Source organism: Kryptolebias marmoratus, linkage group LG19 (genome assembly GCF_001649575.2).
Source record: "Kryptolebias marmoratus isolate JLee-2015 linkage group LG19, ASM164957v2, whole genome shotgun sequence".
NCBI classification, from domain to species: domain Eukaryota; kingdom Metazoa; phylum Chordata; class Actinopteri; order Cyprinodontiformes; family Rivulidae; genus Kryptolebias; species Kryptolebias marmoratus.
In genome coordinates this window covers 17,011,873-17,029,121 of record NC_051448.1, presented here as the reverse complement: position 1 = coordinate 17,029,121, position 17,249 = coordinate 17,011,873, and the positions used below count along the sequence as shown (strand labels likewise).

Sequence of the window (17,249 nt, the reverse complement as noted above, 5' to 3'; positions counted from 1 at the left end):
GTTTACAAAGACACTGGAACACAGGAGAGAAAGGTGGAATATATGTTTAATGACACTTAAAGTTTACCAGTTTTCGAGATTTTACTTGAAACAAACTCACAGCGCTCCCATGTGGTCACTGTTGAATGGTCAAAAACAGCAGACTGAATACAAAAAGCAATTGCTGCACAGCATTTAAAAACTTATTCAGTTATTGTTACATAAATTGACTGACTTTAACATTGAAGTACTGAAAACTGGCATAAAAAATTAATCACACAATTTAAAAAAAGAAAATCATTAAGAAAGATTTAAAGGTACACAGTGCGATGTCATGAAGACTAATCAAAAAGAAAAAACAATCATTAAGAAAAAAAATCTGCAGTTTTTTCCTCATATTAATGGTTAATGTGTGCATAAATGAAAAATTTGTAAGCAAAATTTAAGAACAGCTGAGTGATTTGTGTACATTGAGTGTCTACCTGCATTTCAGAATTGCATGTGAATATAACTTGAAAACTAATGGAGTAGACCCCTTAAAACCACACCATTTAATATAGCTTAGCATAACGTTGTTTATTTTTGATTTTATGGTTTGCATTGCAATGAGTCACTTATCCTACAAAAAAATAGGAAAATTAAGTTTTTCATCAATAAAATTCAGATTCTGGCTGAAGCAGGAATACACACTAAGACTTAGCTTTTAAAGCTTTAAAATCACTTAGTTTTTATTTATTTTTTACTTCCTGTGTTTGATATAGCAAATCACTCCACTCTTCGGTCTCAGCGTACCAGTGTCCTGGATGTCAAAGGTCTGTCCTGGGACAAGAGTGAAGTCAAACCTCTGGAGCAGCTTTGCCATCACCACTTTAGCCTCCATCTGAAAACACATAACCACTGAGCTGTGTTAGGGTTTATGCATATATTTTAAATGTAAATGTACTGGGTGATCAGTAATCTTTGTCCCACTGACCTGAGCAAAGTTCTGTCCCAGGCACGAGCGCGGACCGAGGGCAAAAGGGTAGTAGCAGTAATAAGGCCTGGTAAAACAGATAAAGAGAAGTTTAATTTCTTTCATCTGCCACAATGATAGTTTCTAGCAGCCGAGCAGAGCTATTATAAGCCTTAATAATGATATAATCAAAACTTGTAAATTAGACATTTTATTCCTCAGTAAAAACATGGCTGACTGAATGTAGCTGGAACACTATTTTTAATAAGGCACCACCAGCTAATTTTAATTTTATAAATAAATAAATGTCGAACTGGTGAGAAAATTGAGGACTAGCTGCCATTTTCATGTCTGTATTTCAGCACGAGGAAATTACATTTGGTCATTTTAGCTTAATATCTTTGTTTCCTAGTAAAAGGTTGTTGGTTTAATTATTTACAGACCTCCAAGAAATTCTGGTAAGTTCATTGAAGACTTTGCTGAAATATTGTCAGATATCTGCACTGACTGCAACTCTTCAATAGTTGCAGCAGATTATAATATTTGTAAAGACAATAATCAGGACATTACAACTAACCCACGCACGCTAATGATCATATAGTTCTGGTTATCTCAAAAGGTTTTGACATTTCTTCTATTAATGTTAGGACCTGGTCCTTTCTGATCACTGACCTCTGCCAAGGAGGTACATGTTTTAGGTAGCATTTGTTTGTTTGTTTGTTTGTTTCTCTGTGCACCAGATTACTCAAAAAGCAATGAACAGATTTTGATGACATTTTCAGGAAATGTTGAGGTTGTCATTAAGAACAAACGCTTAAATTTTGGTGGTGATTGGGATCATGAACCAGCTCCTATAATTTCTTAATGACCCATGGCCTAGACCAGGGGTGTCAAACTCCGGGGCCTCAAGGCTCCGCTGTCCTGGAAGTTTTAGGTTTTTCTGCTCCAACACACCTGATTCAAACAGTTTAATCACCTCCTCACCAAATCATCAAGTTCTCCAGAAGCACGTCTACAAGTCATTCTTTTAATCCAGGTGTTTTAAAGCAAGAACGCATCTAAAACATGCAGGAGAGCGGCCCCCTTCTTAACCCTCCTGTGACCCTCGGGTCAAATGGACCCAAAGTACAAGGAAAGCTCCTCCTCTCTTCAATTATGAGGGCCTCAGAAGAGTTAAGTCACACAGAAATAAAAACTTGACATTAAGAGAACATTTTATTCTGCTTACTTGGGAGCATCTGGGTGAAATCTGTCTGGATCAAATTTCAGTGGGTCCTTGAAGAATCTTTCCATTCTCCCAGTTACGTAGGAGTCAAACTAAATATGAGAAATATATATAAATTTTAAGTAATAATCTGAAAAGTGTTTTCAGTGGCCTAGAAATTGGTTTTGTTCTGATCAATACATGGATGTTGTGATGTACAGGCAGCAGACAGTCAGTTTCAGCTTTAGAGCTACAAGCATGTTTAAAGCAAAAGTACTCACCATACAGCTGATTCCTCCAGGGATGTGGACACCATCAATCACCATGTCTTCCTCAATCTGACGGGATGTTCCTGGAGCAGTTGGGTAGATTCTCAGTGTCTCTTTTAGCACCTGTGGGAGGGTTACAATGTGAGGACCATAAATGTAGTTCCATTTACAAACATGTTATATGAAAACTCTGAACAAGAAGACGAGTAGAATGAACTTCTTAAAAGAACAAGTGGCCTGATTGACTTTAAAACACTAACTGCGGGAATGAACATGGGGTTAAAATCATTCAGGATACTGATAGTATTTTGCACATTCATGGTCTGTACCTGTGAAAGGTAGACTAGTTTCCCGAGGTCATCATAGCTTATGTCTTGTTTCATCCCAATGACATCATCCACTTCCTTCCTCACTCTGAAAAGTCAAAACTCTACTTCAGAAACCAGTCTTCACTATATAACAAACTTAAAAGAACTATTACTATCTCTTACTTCTCCAGAATTTCAGGATGTCTTCCAAGTGCCATGACGCAGAACCCCAGCTGATTAGCTGTTGTTTCTTGACCTAGAATGCAGGGAGGTTTTGACAAAGGTGAATTAAAACAATCATTTTAAAATAAAATAGTGTAACATTACATAACTTCACTGAAGGTGGTTGGAATTGTTGTCAGTACATCAAAATTAAAGAGGTCCTTACATAAAAACACAGAAATTTCACATAACAATAACAAGTGGTACAACAGCTTTAAGATTCTGAGCCAGTACCAATGTTGACAATAATTACTAGTCCAGTAGTAGTATAACTAGTATCAAATAATTTTACTTTTGTTAGAAAAAAATCTTCTGTGAAAATGCAGTGTGAATGCGGAGTGTTCAATAAGTGCAGAAACAGAATTGTTAAAGTTAAAATCAGAAGAACAGAAGCAAAAACAACAAACAGATAAATAGATGAACAGACAGACAGATCGATAAATAGATAGACAGATACACAGTTAAATTAGTTTGCCTGTTTAAGGCCTTTGTGTCAATGTGAGAGGAAGTTTTTAGGTTACTTGTATAACCCCAGCTCTCCGAGGAGTATGAGTAAGATATCTTAGTACTGAATGTGCCTCCTCTGTGTGTTCCTCAGTAGCATTTATCTTATGACAAAAAACACGATTGGCTGGTTATCGCAACGTCTGCATCACATACCCTTTAGGTAGCTCTTTCTCTGACATTCATTGAAAATAATATGTTGAAATTTCAGTCATGCTACTCTGAGAACCGGGGTTACGCAACCCTGGATCTCAGGGGTTCAGCAACCTAAAGTTATCATTCATAGCATTTGTTTCAGTGTCTACTACCACTACGGTTTACGGAGGGATAGGGAGACCTCTGTAAACATGGCCCGAAACGCAGCTTTGTCTCAGGTGGAGTGGGCACGCAGACATATTGGTCCCGCGGTTTAATGTGCCTGGAACTTGGGTGGCTCTGAGTAACAGGAGACGCCTGCTGCGTCATAAGATCAGTTTGCGTGCCAGAGGGTGTAACCAATGGGAACGCAGTCCCCCCCTTGACGGTTGATCTAAGCTACCATTGTTGTGTCATCGTCCTCTCGTCCTCTCCGCTGAGGAATGGGAGGGAGCATTTCAGGGTGATAAACACAGCCAAGAGCTCTGGAGAGTTTATGTGAGACCACTGGAGGTCTCGTTTTCAGAGGCCCATCAAAAACTTGTCAGAACAATCAAAATCCAAAGCATGAATTCCCTCACACAACAATCCTGAACAGAGTTAGAGTTAGAGCACAGGCAAGGTTTTCACAAAGGGGTTGTCTGTGACCTTGACCTTTGACCTTGCAATGTTAAAATTAATAGGACTCATTTTTGACCCATGAGGTGTCCAGCTATTCAGTTTGGCGTTAAAGTGTTATCAATTTAGAGCTCGAATTAGAAATGGTCCACAGAAGAGCAGACGGATGGCGCCATACCATAATACGTCCTGTCTTCCCACTTTAATGTGGCAGGATATGGAAGTAGCTTTGTAAAAGCCGAGTAAAGATAAAAGGTGGTGGTGTAGCATTTATTAAAAGGTCTTTGAAATGTAAAACGGTGGAGCAAATGTCAGCTGTTTTGGATGGCGTGATGAAATGTGAGATGTTGAAACTGAAATGGGAAAAAAGGAGAAATATTACTGTAGCCTGCATTTACGGAACACCACATCTAATATTGAATATTTTAGGGCAAAATTTGAAAGTTTAATTCATGGAAGAAAATATTAATATGACTCATATGTGGAAATTTCAGTAATATTTGCTTTAACCCAGGTAAATAAGATGACTACAGACAATATGGATGCAATGTATGGTAGAAGTTTCGATCCTGTGGTCACTTATCCAGCTGGAGTGAATTTTAGTTAAAAAGGGTTTATAACGTTACTGTTAGGGTTTTTTAATGTTACCAGCCTTTGTGTGCAAAACTGTCTACGTGACACAACTGAATGTCAGAGGCTTTAATGCAGTTCATTCCTATCGTACGAGCTCGCAAGCTCTCAAACTGTTAAAGTTCGTGCTCGAGTCAACATGTTTTCAAGGCCAGCTTCTGGCGTCTTACAATCTCTGTGTTATGGTTTAAGATGTCTTCTGCCTCAGCTATGTGTTATCATGTTTTTACACTACGGTCTGGACCGGCTCCGGCTGACTCAGTCCACACCCTTTGCTTTTCCTTAATAAAAAAAAGATAGCTCATGCAGAGGTTAGAACTTCCTGGACAGCACGCTGTTAGTCGCTGTTGTGGAACTTCTCCTCTTGCGAAAGCTTTCACAAAAGATAAACAAGCCCTCTCCGTGTGATTTTTTTGTCAGGTTAGGTGAAATAAATACCCAACGTTTTTGGTGCCGTGAAACCCGGTCTCAATATATCTGCTGACGGCGGGGACAGACGCACCGAAAACCTGAAAGGAAAGCCCTGGAAGTCGTCGTTTCTCACCAGGCCGGTGACCGTAGGTCTGAGCCCCGCCTGCCAGCGGCGGATTGACGGGTTCCGGACGGAGTGACCAACCACCGGAGGGGTGAGTAAAAGAGTTTTTCTTCTAGCAGAAAGGAAAACTGGGTTGAGAGTCTTTCGAAGTTAGCAATTCTCATAAATTATTGAAAAAGTACTTAAAGAGGTTGAGAGTCCTTTGAGGTTGAATGAACCTCATAAATCAAAAGGTTGAGAGTCCTTTGATATTAAGTAAATCTCATAAATCAGAAATGAACGTTCAATAGGTGTGATCGACTGCGTCTGTGTGCATGTTTGTGGCATTATTTGTTGTAAAGACACAGCATTGAGACAGTACTGTGCCCCGCAAGCTATTTTTAGCTGTGTGTGTGAAAAAGAGCAGTGAGACGCAGAAAAAACCTGAGCGAGTGAGTGAGTGTGAGTGGCTGGCTGCGTTTGGCTGCAAATGTGTGCGTAATTGTGTTGTTTTTTTTTGTGACATATTAACAAAAGCAGAGTACTATATATATATATATATATATATATATAAATAAATAAATAAATAAAAATAAAAAAATGGGAAACAAAACAAGTAAAACATTAGAAGGTGACCATAAATTTATGGAGAGAAAACACCCAGGTTGCACTAAGTACCTGGGCAGATGGGAGAAAAAATATCAAATGAAGGGTACATTGAAAGTGGACACATGGCAGTATTTCTTACAAATTCTGGAAACTAAAGCGCTGATGAAAAAGGGAAAGAAAAGAGAAAAAATTCAAGCTGAAATTGAATGTGCCAAATTGTGGTTACAAAATGCAAAAATTAGACGAGACCAAATTAATCAATCCAAAGACAGAAAATTCCAAAAAGAACAAGAGAAAACAGAAATTTTTTTTGTGCGCCCAGAAGACAATGAAACTCAACCAAGAGCACCTTGCCGTCTCCAAAGGGACGAGGGGGAGGGGGAATCAGTCCCCACATCCTCACACTCTGTTACTAGGCGATCACCTACGGTTACTAGACATCAGGCAGAACAAAAACTAGTTCAACAAACCGATTTAGTATCTGCTGTTCAATCAGATAACGATGATAAGGATGAAGCGGCACTTAAAGATGCATCCAAGGCTGAATTTCTTTCAGATCCTGTAAATCCTTTAAAACCTCCACCGTATCCAGGACAACAGGGTACTCGCTTGTACCCATCCTTAGAACTTTTACAAAATTTAACCCCTGAAGCACCTCCAGAGGATGTGCCTAGTGTTAATACTTATCCGATGATTGCTGTGGCCAACCCAAATTCAGGTGTTGATGCAGCTCCACAGGTTTATGTTTTCCGTCCCTGGACCTTAGAGGAGGCCAGGAAAGCTGTAGAAGGTGTTACTCCTCCTTCTGAGGATGTGGAAAAATGGATTGAAGACATGAATGGGCTTATCCATTCTTACAGATTAAATGGTTTTGAAACAGGACAAGCTGCGATGTCCTCATTAACTAAACACTGGGCAGATATAGAAGGCGGTTACACAGGAAGAGATGCGCAAAACAGACCATTAGACTACAACGGGGACAATCACAAATTGGCTGGAGAATATGACACACAGTGGAAAGCGCTGTGTGGCCGTGTGCGGGAACAATTTACAAAACAAGCAAATTATATTCATTTAGCTGGTGTTAAGCAAAAAGCGGGAGAAAATTGTGATGAGTTTAAAATAAGATTTGAAAAAGAGTTCAAAAAACACAGTGGAATCTCACAGAGCAAGGATGACGGCTCAGCCTACCAGCAGTGCTTAAAGAGCTGTCTGTTGACTGGTTTCCGCCCCGAGCTGTCAGCCTGGATCTCAACAAACCTCATCGGCGTAGACACATGTGCAGTCTCACTCTTAATGGCGTACGCTAGACATGCTGAAAAAATACTAAGAACTAATAAAAGTGGAGGAGCTCTTTATGTAAACTGTGAAGATGATTTCTCCACTGATGACATTTTTTATCAGGGTCCGACAGGAGGCCAATGCAAAGGTCACATCAGATCGCATAAATCTTTTGACAAAGATTTAACATGCTGGACCTGTGGTAAAACAGGTCACCGTGCCTCAAATTGTTTTCAAAACAAAACTCAGGGCCCTCCCAGAGGAGGCCCAAAAAGAGGAAGAGGGCGTGGTGGATTTTCAGCATGACTGACTGCGTCTGCATCCCGGGCTCAAACAAAACAAACTAAACACGACTCATCTTTTGCTGCCGACACAAATGTACTTGACGTTTATGGGGCTTGGGAACTCTTAAATGCATTAAAAGAGAGGCCCTATGTTACCCTGGTAATAAATCATAAGCAAATTGAATTCCTGCGTGATACAGGAGCATGTAAAACAGTTCTGAAAGACAAAATTCCAAACCTAAGCTTCTGTGACAGAAAAACGTATGTGGTCAAACAGAGGCGCAGTGCTTACGCCGGATGGCCTTTATCAGGTTGGCAATAAACCTGTTTTGCCTAAATCCCTTTACAAAACAGCTGCAATCGTGCCACACGGCTTTTGTCATGTGTCAACGGGGGGGCATGTGTAACATAATACAGCAACATTTTATAACGTATGGCATTGAATCTTTTCTAAAAAATTTTTTTGCAAAGCAGGCCTCACGTGCTTTACGTGTGTAAAGCACGTGAGGCCTAAAAGAGGCTCTTTCCCGAAACCATCTTACCCTTTTCAAACCATGCACATGGACTTTATTGAAATAACACAAAGTGGACCGTACAGGTATCGTTTGGTGATGGTAGATGCATTTTCAAAGTGGGTAGAAATAGTCCCATCGAAACATGAGAATGCAATAGCAGTTGCAAAAGCCATCTGCAAAAACATCATGCCTGTGCATGGCATCCCACAAACAATTTACAGTGACAATGGGCCACACTTTGTTAATCAAGTGATGCAAACTATGACTGCACATTTAAGCATGACCTAAAAAAAAAAACATTGTTCGTACCACCCCCAAAGCGCCGGATTGGTGGAAAGAACCAATGGAACAATTAAAAGCAGGTTAAGAAGGTGCATGGAGACAACTGGCAGACCATGGCCAGACTGTTTGGACTTAGTGAAGCTCTACAAGAGAATCTCTCCTACACAAGATGGGTTAACACCTTTTGAGATCATCTATGGTAGACCATACAAACTGCCATTGTTTTCATCAGACTTAGAACAAGCAGAGGAGGAACAGACATTGATAGACTACATGGTTAAGACACTAAAAATGAAAGAAGTGTCAAATGCAAATTTACTGCCATCTGATTCTGTTTCCCAACAGGACACACCTCTGGTCCAACCAGGAGACTGGGTGTACATCAAAGTAGTGACAAGGAAAAACTGGGCTAGCCCACGGTGGGAAGGACCGTTCCAAGTGCTGTTGACCACGCCCACCGCAGTGAAGATCGCTGAAAGGCCCAGCTGGATACATCTCAGCCACTGTAAGCTGCAAAGAGTGCTCGACCCTTAAAAGCACCGGCACTGTGGGGAAGTCTGACTACAAAGGGGCCTCACTGGTTAGAGGTGGGGCGTCTCAACGTCAGTGAAGAAAACACCCGATCCCAGTTCCATTAGGCTATTAAAGGGCTCGTGTGTCTTTGAAGTCTGAGCAACAATGAGGACTCCACACCTGAAGTGGTGGATTCTCTGTTGCGCTGTGGTTGCAGCATGTTCACTCTGTGCGCTCTGGGCACGTTCAAACAGAATTGATGTTAACCGCACCATGTGGGCTGGATACAACCTTACGAGATGTTACCAACATGTGAACAGAAGGACTTTTAATTTAACGGCACGTTCAAACGGCACACCTGGCAAAACCAGGTGCAGCACCATTGAGCCAGGTCCCATGGGCTCTCGGGTATTAACTGACTGGTACTTCCTGTGTGGGCACCACGCCTACACAGCGCTCCCACCTGATTGGGGCGGCCTATGCGCCCTGGTACCGCTGGCTAGCCCGGTGTTCGCCCTAAAAAAGGACAATACTTCCCCTACACACCTCAGGAGCAGGGCTAAAAGACACCTCAGCGGAGTGAACTGTCTGCCATCCGACAGATGGTTCTGCAGAATCGCGTAGTTCTGGACTTGCTGACAGCCTCTCAAGGTGGGGTTTGCAAGATTGTTGGGACTGCATGTTGTACATACATCCCTGATGAGACGGAGGAAGGAGGCCTGATCCACGACGCCCTAGAAGAGCTTCGCCGTTATGTGAAGTCTGCCACCCACGGCTCTGAGCCGTTCGACTTGTGGTCCTGGCTGACGTCTGGGACCTGGTGGCAGCTGCTACTGAGACTATTCACCCCAGTGATCTTTGTGCTGTTACTGTTCTCTCTGTTTTTCTGTTGTGTCATCCCGTCTTAAAAGTATGATGACCAGAGCGGTGACCCAGACGCTGGTACGAATGCAGATGGCAGCCATGGCGAGCTGTGATCGTGGTGAAACTGTGCCCTTTCCGTGAAGCTGAATATGAAGTTTAATTCTGAAACAGACCTGTGTTTTCAGTGAAGAATAGAAAAGTTGTTTTGTGATGTTTTAATTAAAATTGATGTTTTTACAATTAAGGTTTCAGAAGTTGATGGAGGTACATACATGTCGTTCACTTTTGTTTTTATGTTTTCTGGTTCTCAATTCTTATTTCCCTTTCTGATTCTTCCACTCATTAATGATTCCATTTTAATTTGCTTTCATGATTTGTTGTTCAATTAGTTTTTATGTTTATGATTTATGATCTTAACCATTTCATCTTATTTTTATGCTTTTTAACTTTGGTATTTTGTTTCTTTTATGGGTTTTTGCACTGTGGTACAATATTTTCTTTGTGTTTCAGTTTTCAACTAAGTCTGATAAACAGGAGGGAATTGTTGGGTTTTTTTAATGTTTCCAGCCTTTGTGTGCAAAACCGTCTACGTGACACAACTGAATGTCAGAGGCATTAATGCAGTTCATTCCTATCGTACGAGCTCTCAAGCTCACAAGCTGTTAAAGTTTGTGCTCGTGTCAACAAGTTTTCAAGGTAACACACAGCGGCGCCAGCTTCTGGCGTCTTACAATCTCTGTGTTATGGTTCAAGATGTCTTCTGCCTCAGCTATGTGTTATCATGTATTTACGCTACGGTCTGGACCGGCTCCGGCTGGCTCAGTCCACACCCTTTGCTTTTCCTTAATAAAAAAAAGTTAGCTCATGCAGAGGTCAGAACTTCCTGGACAGCACGCTGTTAGTCGCTGTTGTGGAACTTCTCCTCTTGCGAAGCCTTTCACGAAAGATAAACAAGCCCTCTCCGTGTGATTTCTTTTGTCAGGTTAGGTGAAATAAATACCCAACAGTTACATTTCTAGACTTTATTTTAAATCATAAACTCAATTGGAAGCCTCCCATGAACTACAAAAATATATACAAATTGTTCAGCATTGCAGTTTTAAATGAATAAATTAATATTGACATTTAAAGATTTGACTTCCTATTTTATAGGTTATGTAAAGAAGCTAAAAAGAAAATGTTGCCAAATATTTTACAGATCCTGTTTTGGAGATGATAGAAGGAAAGCTCATTTACACAAAATATAATAAAGCAGATGTGTATTTCAGCAAATGGAGTCAAATTATAGAATGATCTGGATGATGATATTAAAAAAAATCAGTTTAAGAAACATTATAAATAAAAAAACAATGAAATGTTATGAACTCATGGAATAATAATATGATGATATTGTTTGCAGTTTCATTTATGGATAAATGTTTACTTAAGCATGGTCACATGTAATTTTGTGACTCATTACGAAAGGACCAGGTTATACAGTATCAGATTGTTCTTCTACCTGCCCCGTTTTCACTCAGTGGTACTGTAAAAACTGCAACCTATCAACTCTAAACAAAAAAGCAGGTAAAGAGAATGGACGAATGAATGGACAGTTTTTAATTAACCTCAGCTTTGTACAAATGACGCCACAACTTCAAGCTCATTTTGGAGCAGTTTCCATCCCATTTCACCACAAAGACTCACCAGCAATGAAAAACGTCACAAAGTTGTCCAACATAAACTCCTCATCTTCTTTGGTCATGTTTTCTTCTGTTAGAACACAAAAAAAATGGACAAGGCAACGGTTTGATGCTGCTGACTGAAATCATGCTGGGACAACTTTTCTCAGATTTTCCACTTTTTGTTCTAACCTGTGGCAGCAGTTTTGATGATCTGTGTCAGGATGTCCTTTGGGACGTCTTCGCCGTTCTGCATGGCCGTCTTTCTCTTCTGGATCACCTGAGCTCCAGTTGTTCGCAGCAGGTCACACGCTTCCCTCACGTCCTTCACGAATCGTCTGTTCTTTGGATTGTACTGAAATGAGCAGACTTGAAATGTCAAACAGGCTACTGTTCATAAGGTTGTTGTTGTGCATGTTCCAAATTATATAAACTGAAGCATTACCTCAAAAAAAAGGTCTCTGGCGTAGTACACCATCCCTTTTAGACAAAGCTCAATGGCTTTAGGGAAAGGTGAACTTTTTTGCAGGAGGTCCAAATCCATGCCAAAAGCAACCTGGAATTTATGAATAAACAAGCAACATAAAGTCATTGGAAAAATAATGTCCATGCTCTTTTAATTCTAAGGTTTGAAATCATAATTTATACAAAAGAAATAGAAAAGCTGTGCATATAAAAACCAAGCCCACCCCATAATTTATTAGCTTGTAGATTCACATTTAAGAGTACTAACTCCCAGTGGTAGTTTTCTGTGCACACATCAAAGGCAATGAGGGGTTCAGTGTCATTCTCACACTTTGGAGAGCTGTTGCCCAAAGCGGACTGACATAAATCATGGCTCCAATGTGAGAGATGTCAGTTAAAACAAAGGATAGGATTATGAAAAAAAATAAATAAATAAATAAAAAATTACATTCTGTCATTTAGGGAACAAACAACATCAATCCGGTTGAAAATCTCTGGTGGAAATTGAAGAAAATGGTTGAGTACAAGACTCCAACCTGCAAAGCTGATGTGGCAACAGCAATAACTGACAGTTGGAGTCAGATTAGTGAATAGCACTGTTTGTCATAAGTTAGGTCCACGCCTCAGAGAATTCAAGCTATTATAAAAAAAAGGCCAGAGATGGTGCAACAAAGTACCAACAGCGCAGTGTTTTTCTCATGATTCCATAACTTTCTGCTCAAATTTGGGTGATTCCACCATTTTTTTCTTTTACTTGATCTATAAAAAGACTAAGTGTGACCGACCACAACAATTATATTTCTTTCTTTTTTTGTTTCTTAATGCTAGACGGCTGTAATTTTGAAAAATAATAGTTTTGTGGCCTATCCGTGATTTATGTTTTTATACAAAATCAAACAAATGAAAGAACATCCTCCGAGAGTGGTTATTTTTGCTAGGGGTTGTATATGAGAAGAGATCATTACATGCATATATACGTTTTTGCCGAATGCAAAGTGACAAATAGTCTGAAATGACAAAACTTTGTCAGGTTGAATTTGAATAGAGTTTTAGTCTCTTTAATATGTTGCCTAAATGTAAGATTTGACAACACCAAGACACTTGAACTGAGCCACCACATCAAGTCTCTCTCCACATTAACATTTGGCCTTAGGCCCTCTGCTGGCTTGTGTGAGAACAACCTACATGTAGTTGCTTTTTGCACTGTCTGAGAATGTGTAAGCAATACTGTATCGTCCGCATATAGCGGAACTTGAACAAACATTTGGTAAATAATCAACATAAAGACTAAAAAGAACAGGCCCCGATATAAAGCCTTGGGGGGCCCCAGCTAAGCAATTAAGATACAATGAAACTGAATCTGATCCAGTTTGTTTTCTATTACATAAATATGATTTCATCCAGCAGAAGACCCTGATGGAGAAATTAAAATGGGAGAGGAGAACTTTGACAGGAGCACATCATGATTAACAGTGTCAAAAGCTCATTTTAAATCTAGAAAGACAGCCCCAACATAACCTTGCTTACCCATTAAGCGTTTGATGTTCTCAAGAAAATAACAGGTAGCTGCCTCAGTTGATAACTTGCAAAATCTGAACCGCGTTGGGTGGAGAGGGGTATCCCTTAACCTTCTGAGAACCAAGCTTTTGTTTGGTGTGCATTCTTTCAATGTAATGTCCTCATATGAGAACGTAGGGTCTCAGGAGGATATATTAGGGCATTCTATCGATTGGAAAGAGACCCATATCTCAGCCACCTTTGAAACTAGAGGTAAAAGATGAATTGGTTGCAAACTTCCTGGTTTGGTTTTATCACCGGCTATAAAAACTGTGGAAATTTTGCCTGACTTCCATGCTGTTGGTACAGCTGACTCCTTCACAGATAAGTTTATCAAGTGAGTGAGTGGTACGGCAAGAGGCTCTTTGTTAAAGTTTAGGAAATTGTTGTTGAAACCAAAACAAACCATCTTTGGCTTTGGAGGTCTTTAAGGAAGAAATAATGTTAAGAACCTCAGAAGTAGATATGTCTTTTATGTAGAAGACTGGTTTGCTTTCATCAATGGGTTTAAAAGAAATAACTGGTTATTCAACTGAACCTATAAAATAATTATTAAAGGTCCTGGTAATAGCCTCCATATTGGTAGTTAACCAGCCACTCACCACTCACCTGAAGCTGTACTTTATTGGACTTTGTGTTATTATTTCAGCCTAATAAAATTTTCCATTTCCATTTGCGCAATCTATCAATCCAATAAAAAAAAATCAGTAATGTTTTAGTACGTCTTTGGTAAACTACAAAGCTGCACCGCTTGCAGCATTAAGACTCAGTTATAGTCGCGAAGGGCTCCGTGCACGGCCCGCTGACCTGAGCGATCCATGGAGGCGTTTATACTTGACGCCTACATCGGTGCAGTATTCTCCGAAAAGACAGGGGGCTATTTTGTTTCACTTAATGCGCCTTATAGACAGGTGTGCCTTATATATGACAAAAGTTTGAAAATGGACCATTCATTGACAGTGTGTCTTATAATCCAGTGTGTCCTATAGTGTGGAGAATACGGTACTGCTATCATTGTTTTCATTGCTTGTCAATATCTTAAACCAAACATTGTACCAAGATTAGCATTTTAGCTGGTGGTTTTGTCACATTTTCTTCAGACATATTACTTTGGTCAAGATTAATGATACCTTAGCGATCACATCAAGCGTAACGCAGTTGAGAAGGTGCAGCATGTTGGCCTCCGTCTTGTTATCAGCGAACTCTGTTAGCTTATCCATCAGTTTCTCTGCCCTCTCATTGAAGATACCCATCAGACCTCTCAAATACCTGAAGGAATGATAGTTTCAGAGCAAATGAAATCCCCTCACCCAGAAGATATCAGCAGAATCTTACACACATGCTGTAACTGAACAATACCTAGCAGAAAAAGTAGAGAAACTTTTTCTACAAACTGAGCAGGATAAACAATGACTGAAACCACATGATATAATGACCGAACAACTCACAGGCTGCTGAAGGCAGGGTCCATGATCCGGCGCTGCTTGTACCACAGTTCATGATTCTGTGCTGTTATCAGGCCGAGGCCAAAAAACCTGCAATTAGACAGGTGTGTGAATACTTCAAACTTTACACAAGGAGGTTGTAAATGTTTATGATTTGACTCAAAACTGGAATGGAAGTTACAGTACCTTACAATATAAATTCACAAAACCAGATTATATCACCAAAACTAAATTGTGTTCTTTTCAAATAAAAACGGCTGACATTTCAGCTTCACAGGTAAAGAACAGGACTTATTTAAATCAACATTTCTGCTTTCAGGCCGTTCTCAACATCAGTTCTGGAACTGATCCTTAAAATTTAAGGGCCTGAGGGCCTAAATTTTAAATTAAATTTCTCGTATGAGGGTGGCTTATATAACATGTTTTAACTTTGTTTGTCTTGATCAGGACATTGAAGAAGTCTTTGGTGTGCCATACCTGTATTACTCAGACAAGACTGTTCTTTAACGCTGCCTTTGTAAATTAGTCCAAAAACACAATACATTATCAGTGATGTTTTTATAGTCAGCAATATCAGAGGATCCTAGGATCATTCAGGATCAGGAAGTCCTCCACCACGAAAAAGTACTGATTCAGGTAAAAGGGGATGGTTTTATATTGAGCAATATCAAATGCCAAAACCAGATCAAAGGACATTATGGTGAACCACACCCTTCCAGATTATGAACTACCCACGTCCCTCCAGAACAAGGTTGTGGGGCCAAAAAGCAAAGGACAGCAAGGTTGAAGAACCGCTTTTTTGGATGAGTTCCCTTCAGCTGCCCTCTGGACTTTGTGCATCATGGGATTGCAGCTGCTCAAGTAATTTATTTAATTTGAGCTGGCCATTGAAACACATTTTATTCTTCAATGTCTGACCTGTGGAGGAATGACAACTAATTACATCAAAATCAGTACTGACAGTCCGACAGCTACCTTCTACCAAACAGGCCGAAGAGTCTGTTGTAGACAAACTTGTCCTTGGGGTACTTTGGGGACATCAGGATTTCCTGAAACCAGATCAAATAAAAAGTTAAACAATTACAGATAGTAGTCAGCATTTATTAAATTGCAAGAACTTGCACTGCTAACATCTGTTGAGTGTGCACTTTAACACTGTTTTCAGACAGTGCTTTTGAAACAGGTGTTTACCTTTGTTGCCTCTGGACAGGTCACACACACAGTAACAAGATGCAGCCCATTTATCCTGTAAACAGGCCCATAGGTCTCAGACCTGTGAATGAAGGGACAATTTTGGTTTTAATTGTAAATAATACATCGACTAATACATTAACTGAGCAGACTACAATGTTACAAGTGAGTTATGCAACAATTTCCTCACAAACCGACTCTCAGTTACACACATGCAAGCAGCATTTATGCATCCATATGCAGAAACTTCTAAGAACTGTTTTTATCAGTTTGCTCCACTGCATGACTTACCATTCAAGGAACTTCTCATGCACATTTCCGCCACTTTTCATAATCCTCGACAACGTTGCCGAATGCCCAAAAATGAAACTAAAGTAAGAAAAAAACAAAAACGTCACAATTAATGTCGTAGTATTTTAACAAACAACAGCCTCCTAATAACAAGTGTACCTGTCTCTGGGTGGTCCGGGTATGTGGTCGTATTTCATGTGCATGTATTTAATGTACAAGCAGTAAAGGAGAAATGCGATGAAAAGAAAAACAGACAGAATTAAAAGCGCGTTTGCGCCAAGGCCCAAAAGTAATTGAAACACTGCCATTTTAGTAAGTCCTGCAGAGAGCAAAGTTATCTGCGCACAAGCTGGTTCACAAAGTGTTTAATATATATGACCCTCCTCATAAAAGTAAGGAGTGCCGAAGTTACGTGACGTGTCACGTGACTTGGAAAAGTGATCGTTATCGCGTTAAATTGGTCTTAAATGATTTGGTCACACGTTGTTTGACATGCAAATGTTTATGTCCAATGACGTATATCCAGAAATACGTCATTGTTTATGTCTCTTTTAGTCAAATGCACTTCCGGATAGTTTGAGACTGGTCTCTTCCGATTGGCTGTTCAGACCCAGGGCTAAACCACTTCGACAAAAAGAGGGGGAACATCCATATATCAATGTCCATATAATCCACTGTTCCACGACTTTAACTTTTTAAATATATATATTTTTACAAATATATTTTAATACAGCTTTCATAGCTTTGACTGTTGAAATGGCTTTGACCATTTTAATAAATACTGAGAACGTTTACTTTATTGTTGCAACCATTAAACCATGTAGATCTATTTAGTTAATACATCTGTTATAGTGATGCCTATGGGTTTCTATTTGAAACGTCTTTTTTCATTGCAAATACAATAGAGAACAACTCAGTTGTTACAAAAATAAATAACTTGAGTTCAGTAAAAGTGGGCA

At 39.8% G+C, this 17,249-nt stretch overlaps 1 protein-coding gene and 1 long non-coding RNA gene across 2 annotated transcripts; one reads left to right on the top strand and one right to left on the bottom strand.

Annotated features, from left to right (window-relative positions):
• Nucleotides 1-29: 29 nt before the first annotated feature.
• LOC112450290 (cholesterol 24-hydroxylase) lies at nt 30-16,795 on the bottom strand. The gene is made up of 15 exons (XM_025004357.2): nt 16,450-16,795; nt 16,291-16,368; nt 16,000-16,081; nt 15,784-15,857; nt 14,812-14,898; nt 14,494-14,632; nt 11,787-11,897; nt 11,534-11,696; nt 11,367-11,432; nt 2,896-2,968; nt 2,734-2,818; nt 2,417-2,527; nt 2,160-2,248; nt 953-1,019; nt 30-859 (listed from the first exon to the last, which is right to left on the bottom strand). Exons 1-15 carry the CDS (start codon nt 16,596-16,598, stop codon nt 719-721), a joined length of 1,515 nt encoding a protein of 504 aa, XP_024860125.1. The 5' UTR covers nt 16,599-16,795; the 3' UTR covers nt 30-718.
• Nucleotides 5,149-11,698, top strand: LOC119617993. Its single transcript, XR_005234520.1, has 2 exons — nt 5,149-5,447; nt 8,652-11,698. It is a non-coding gene; the product is annotated as an uncharacterized LOC119617993 (long non-coding RNA).
• Nucleotides 16,796-17,249: the final 454 nt, after the last annotated feature.

Coding starts and splice junctions, on each gene's coding strand:
- LOC112450290 (XM_025004357.2), bottom strand. CDS start 16,598: ATGGCAGTGTTTCAATTACTTTTGGGCCTTGGCGCAAACGCGCTTTTA. Junction 2,819..2,895: donor CATCCTGAAATTCTGGAGAA/GTAAGAGATAGT, acceptor TTGACTTTTCAG/AGTGAGGAAGGAAGTGGATG. Junction 1,020..2,159: donor TTTCACCCAGATGCTCCCAA/GTAAGCAGAATA, acceptor CTGTTTTACCAG/GCCTTATTACTGCTACTACC.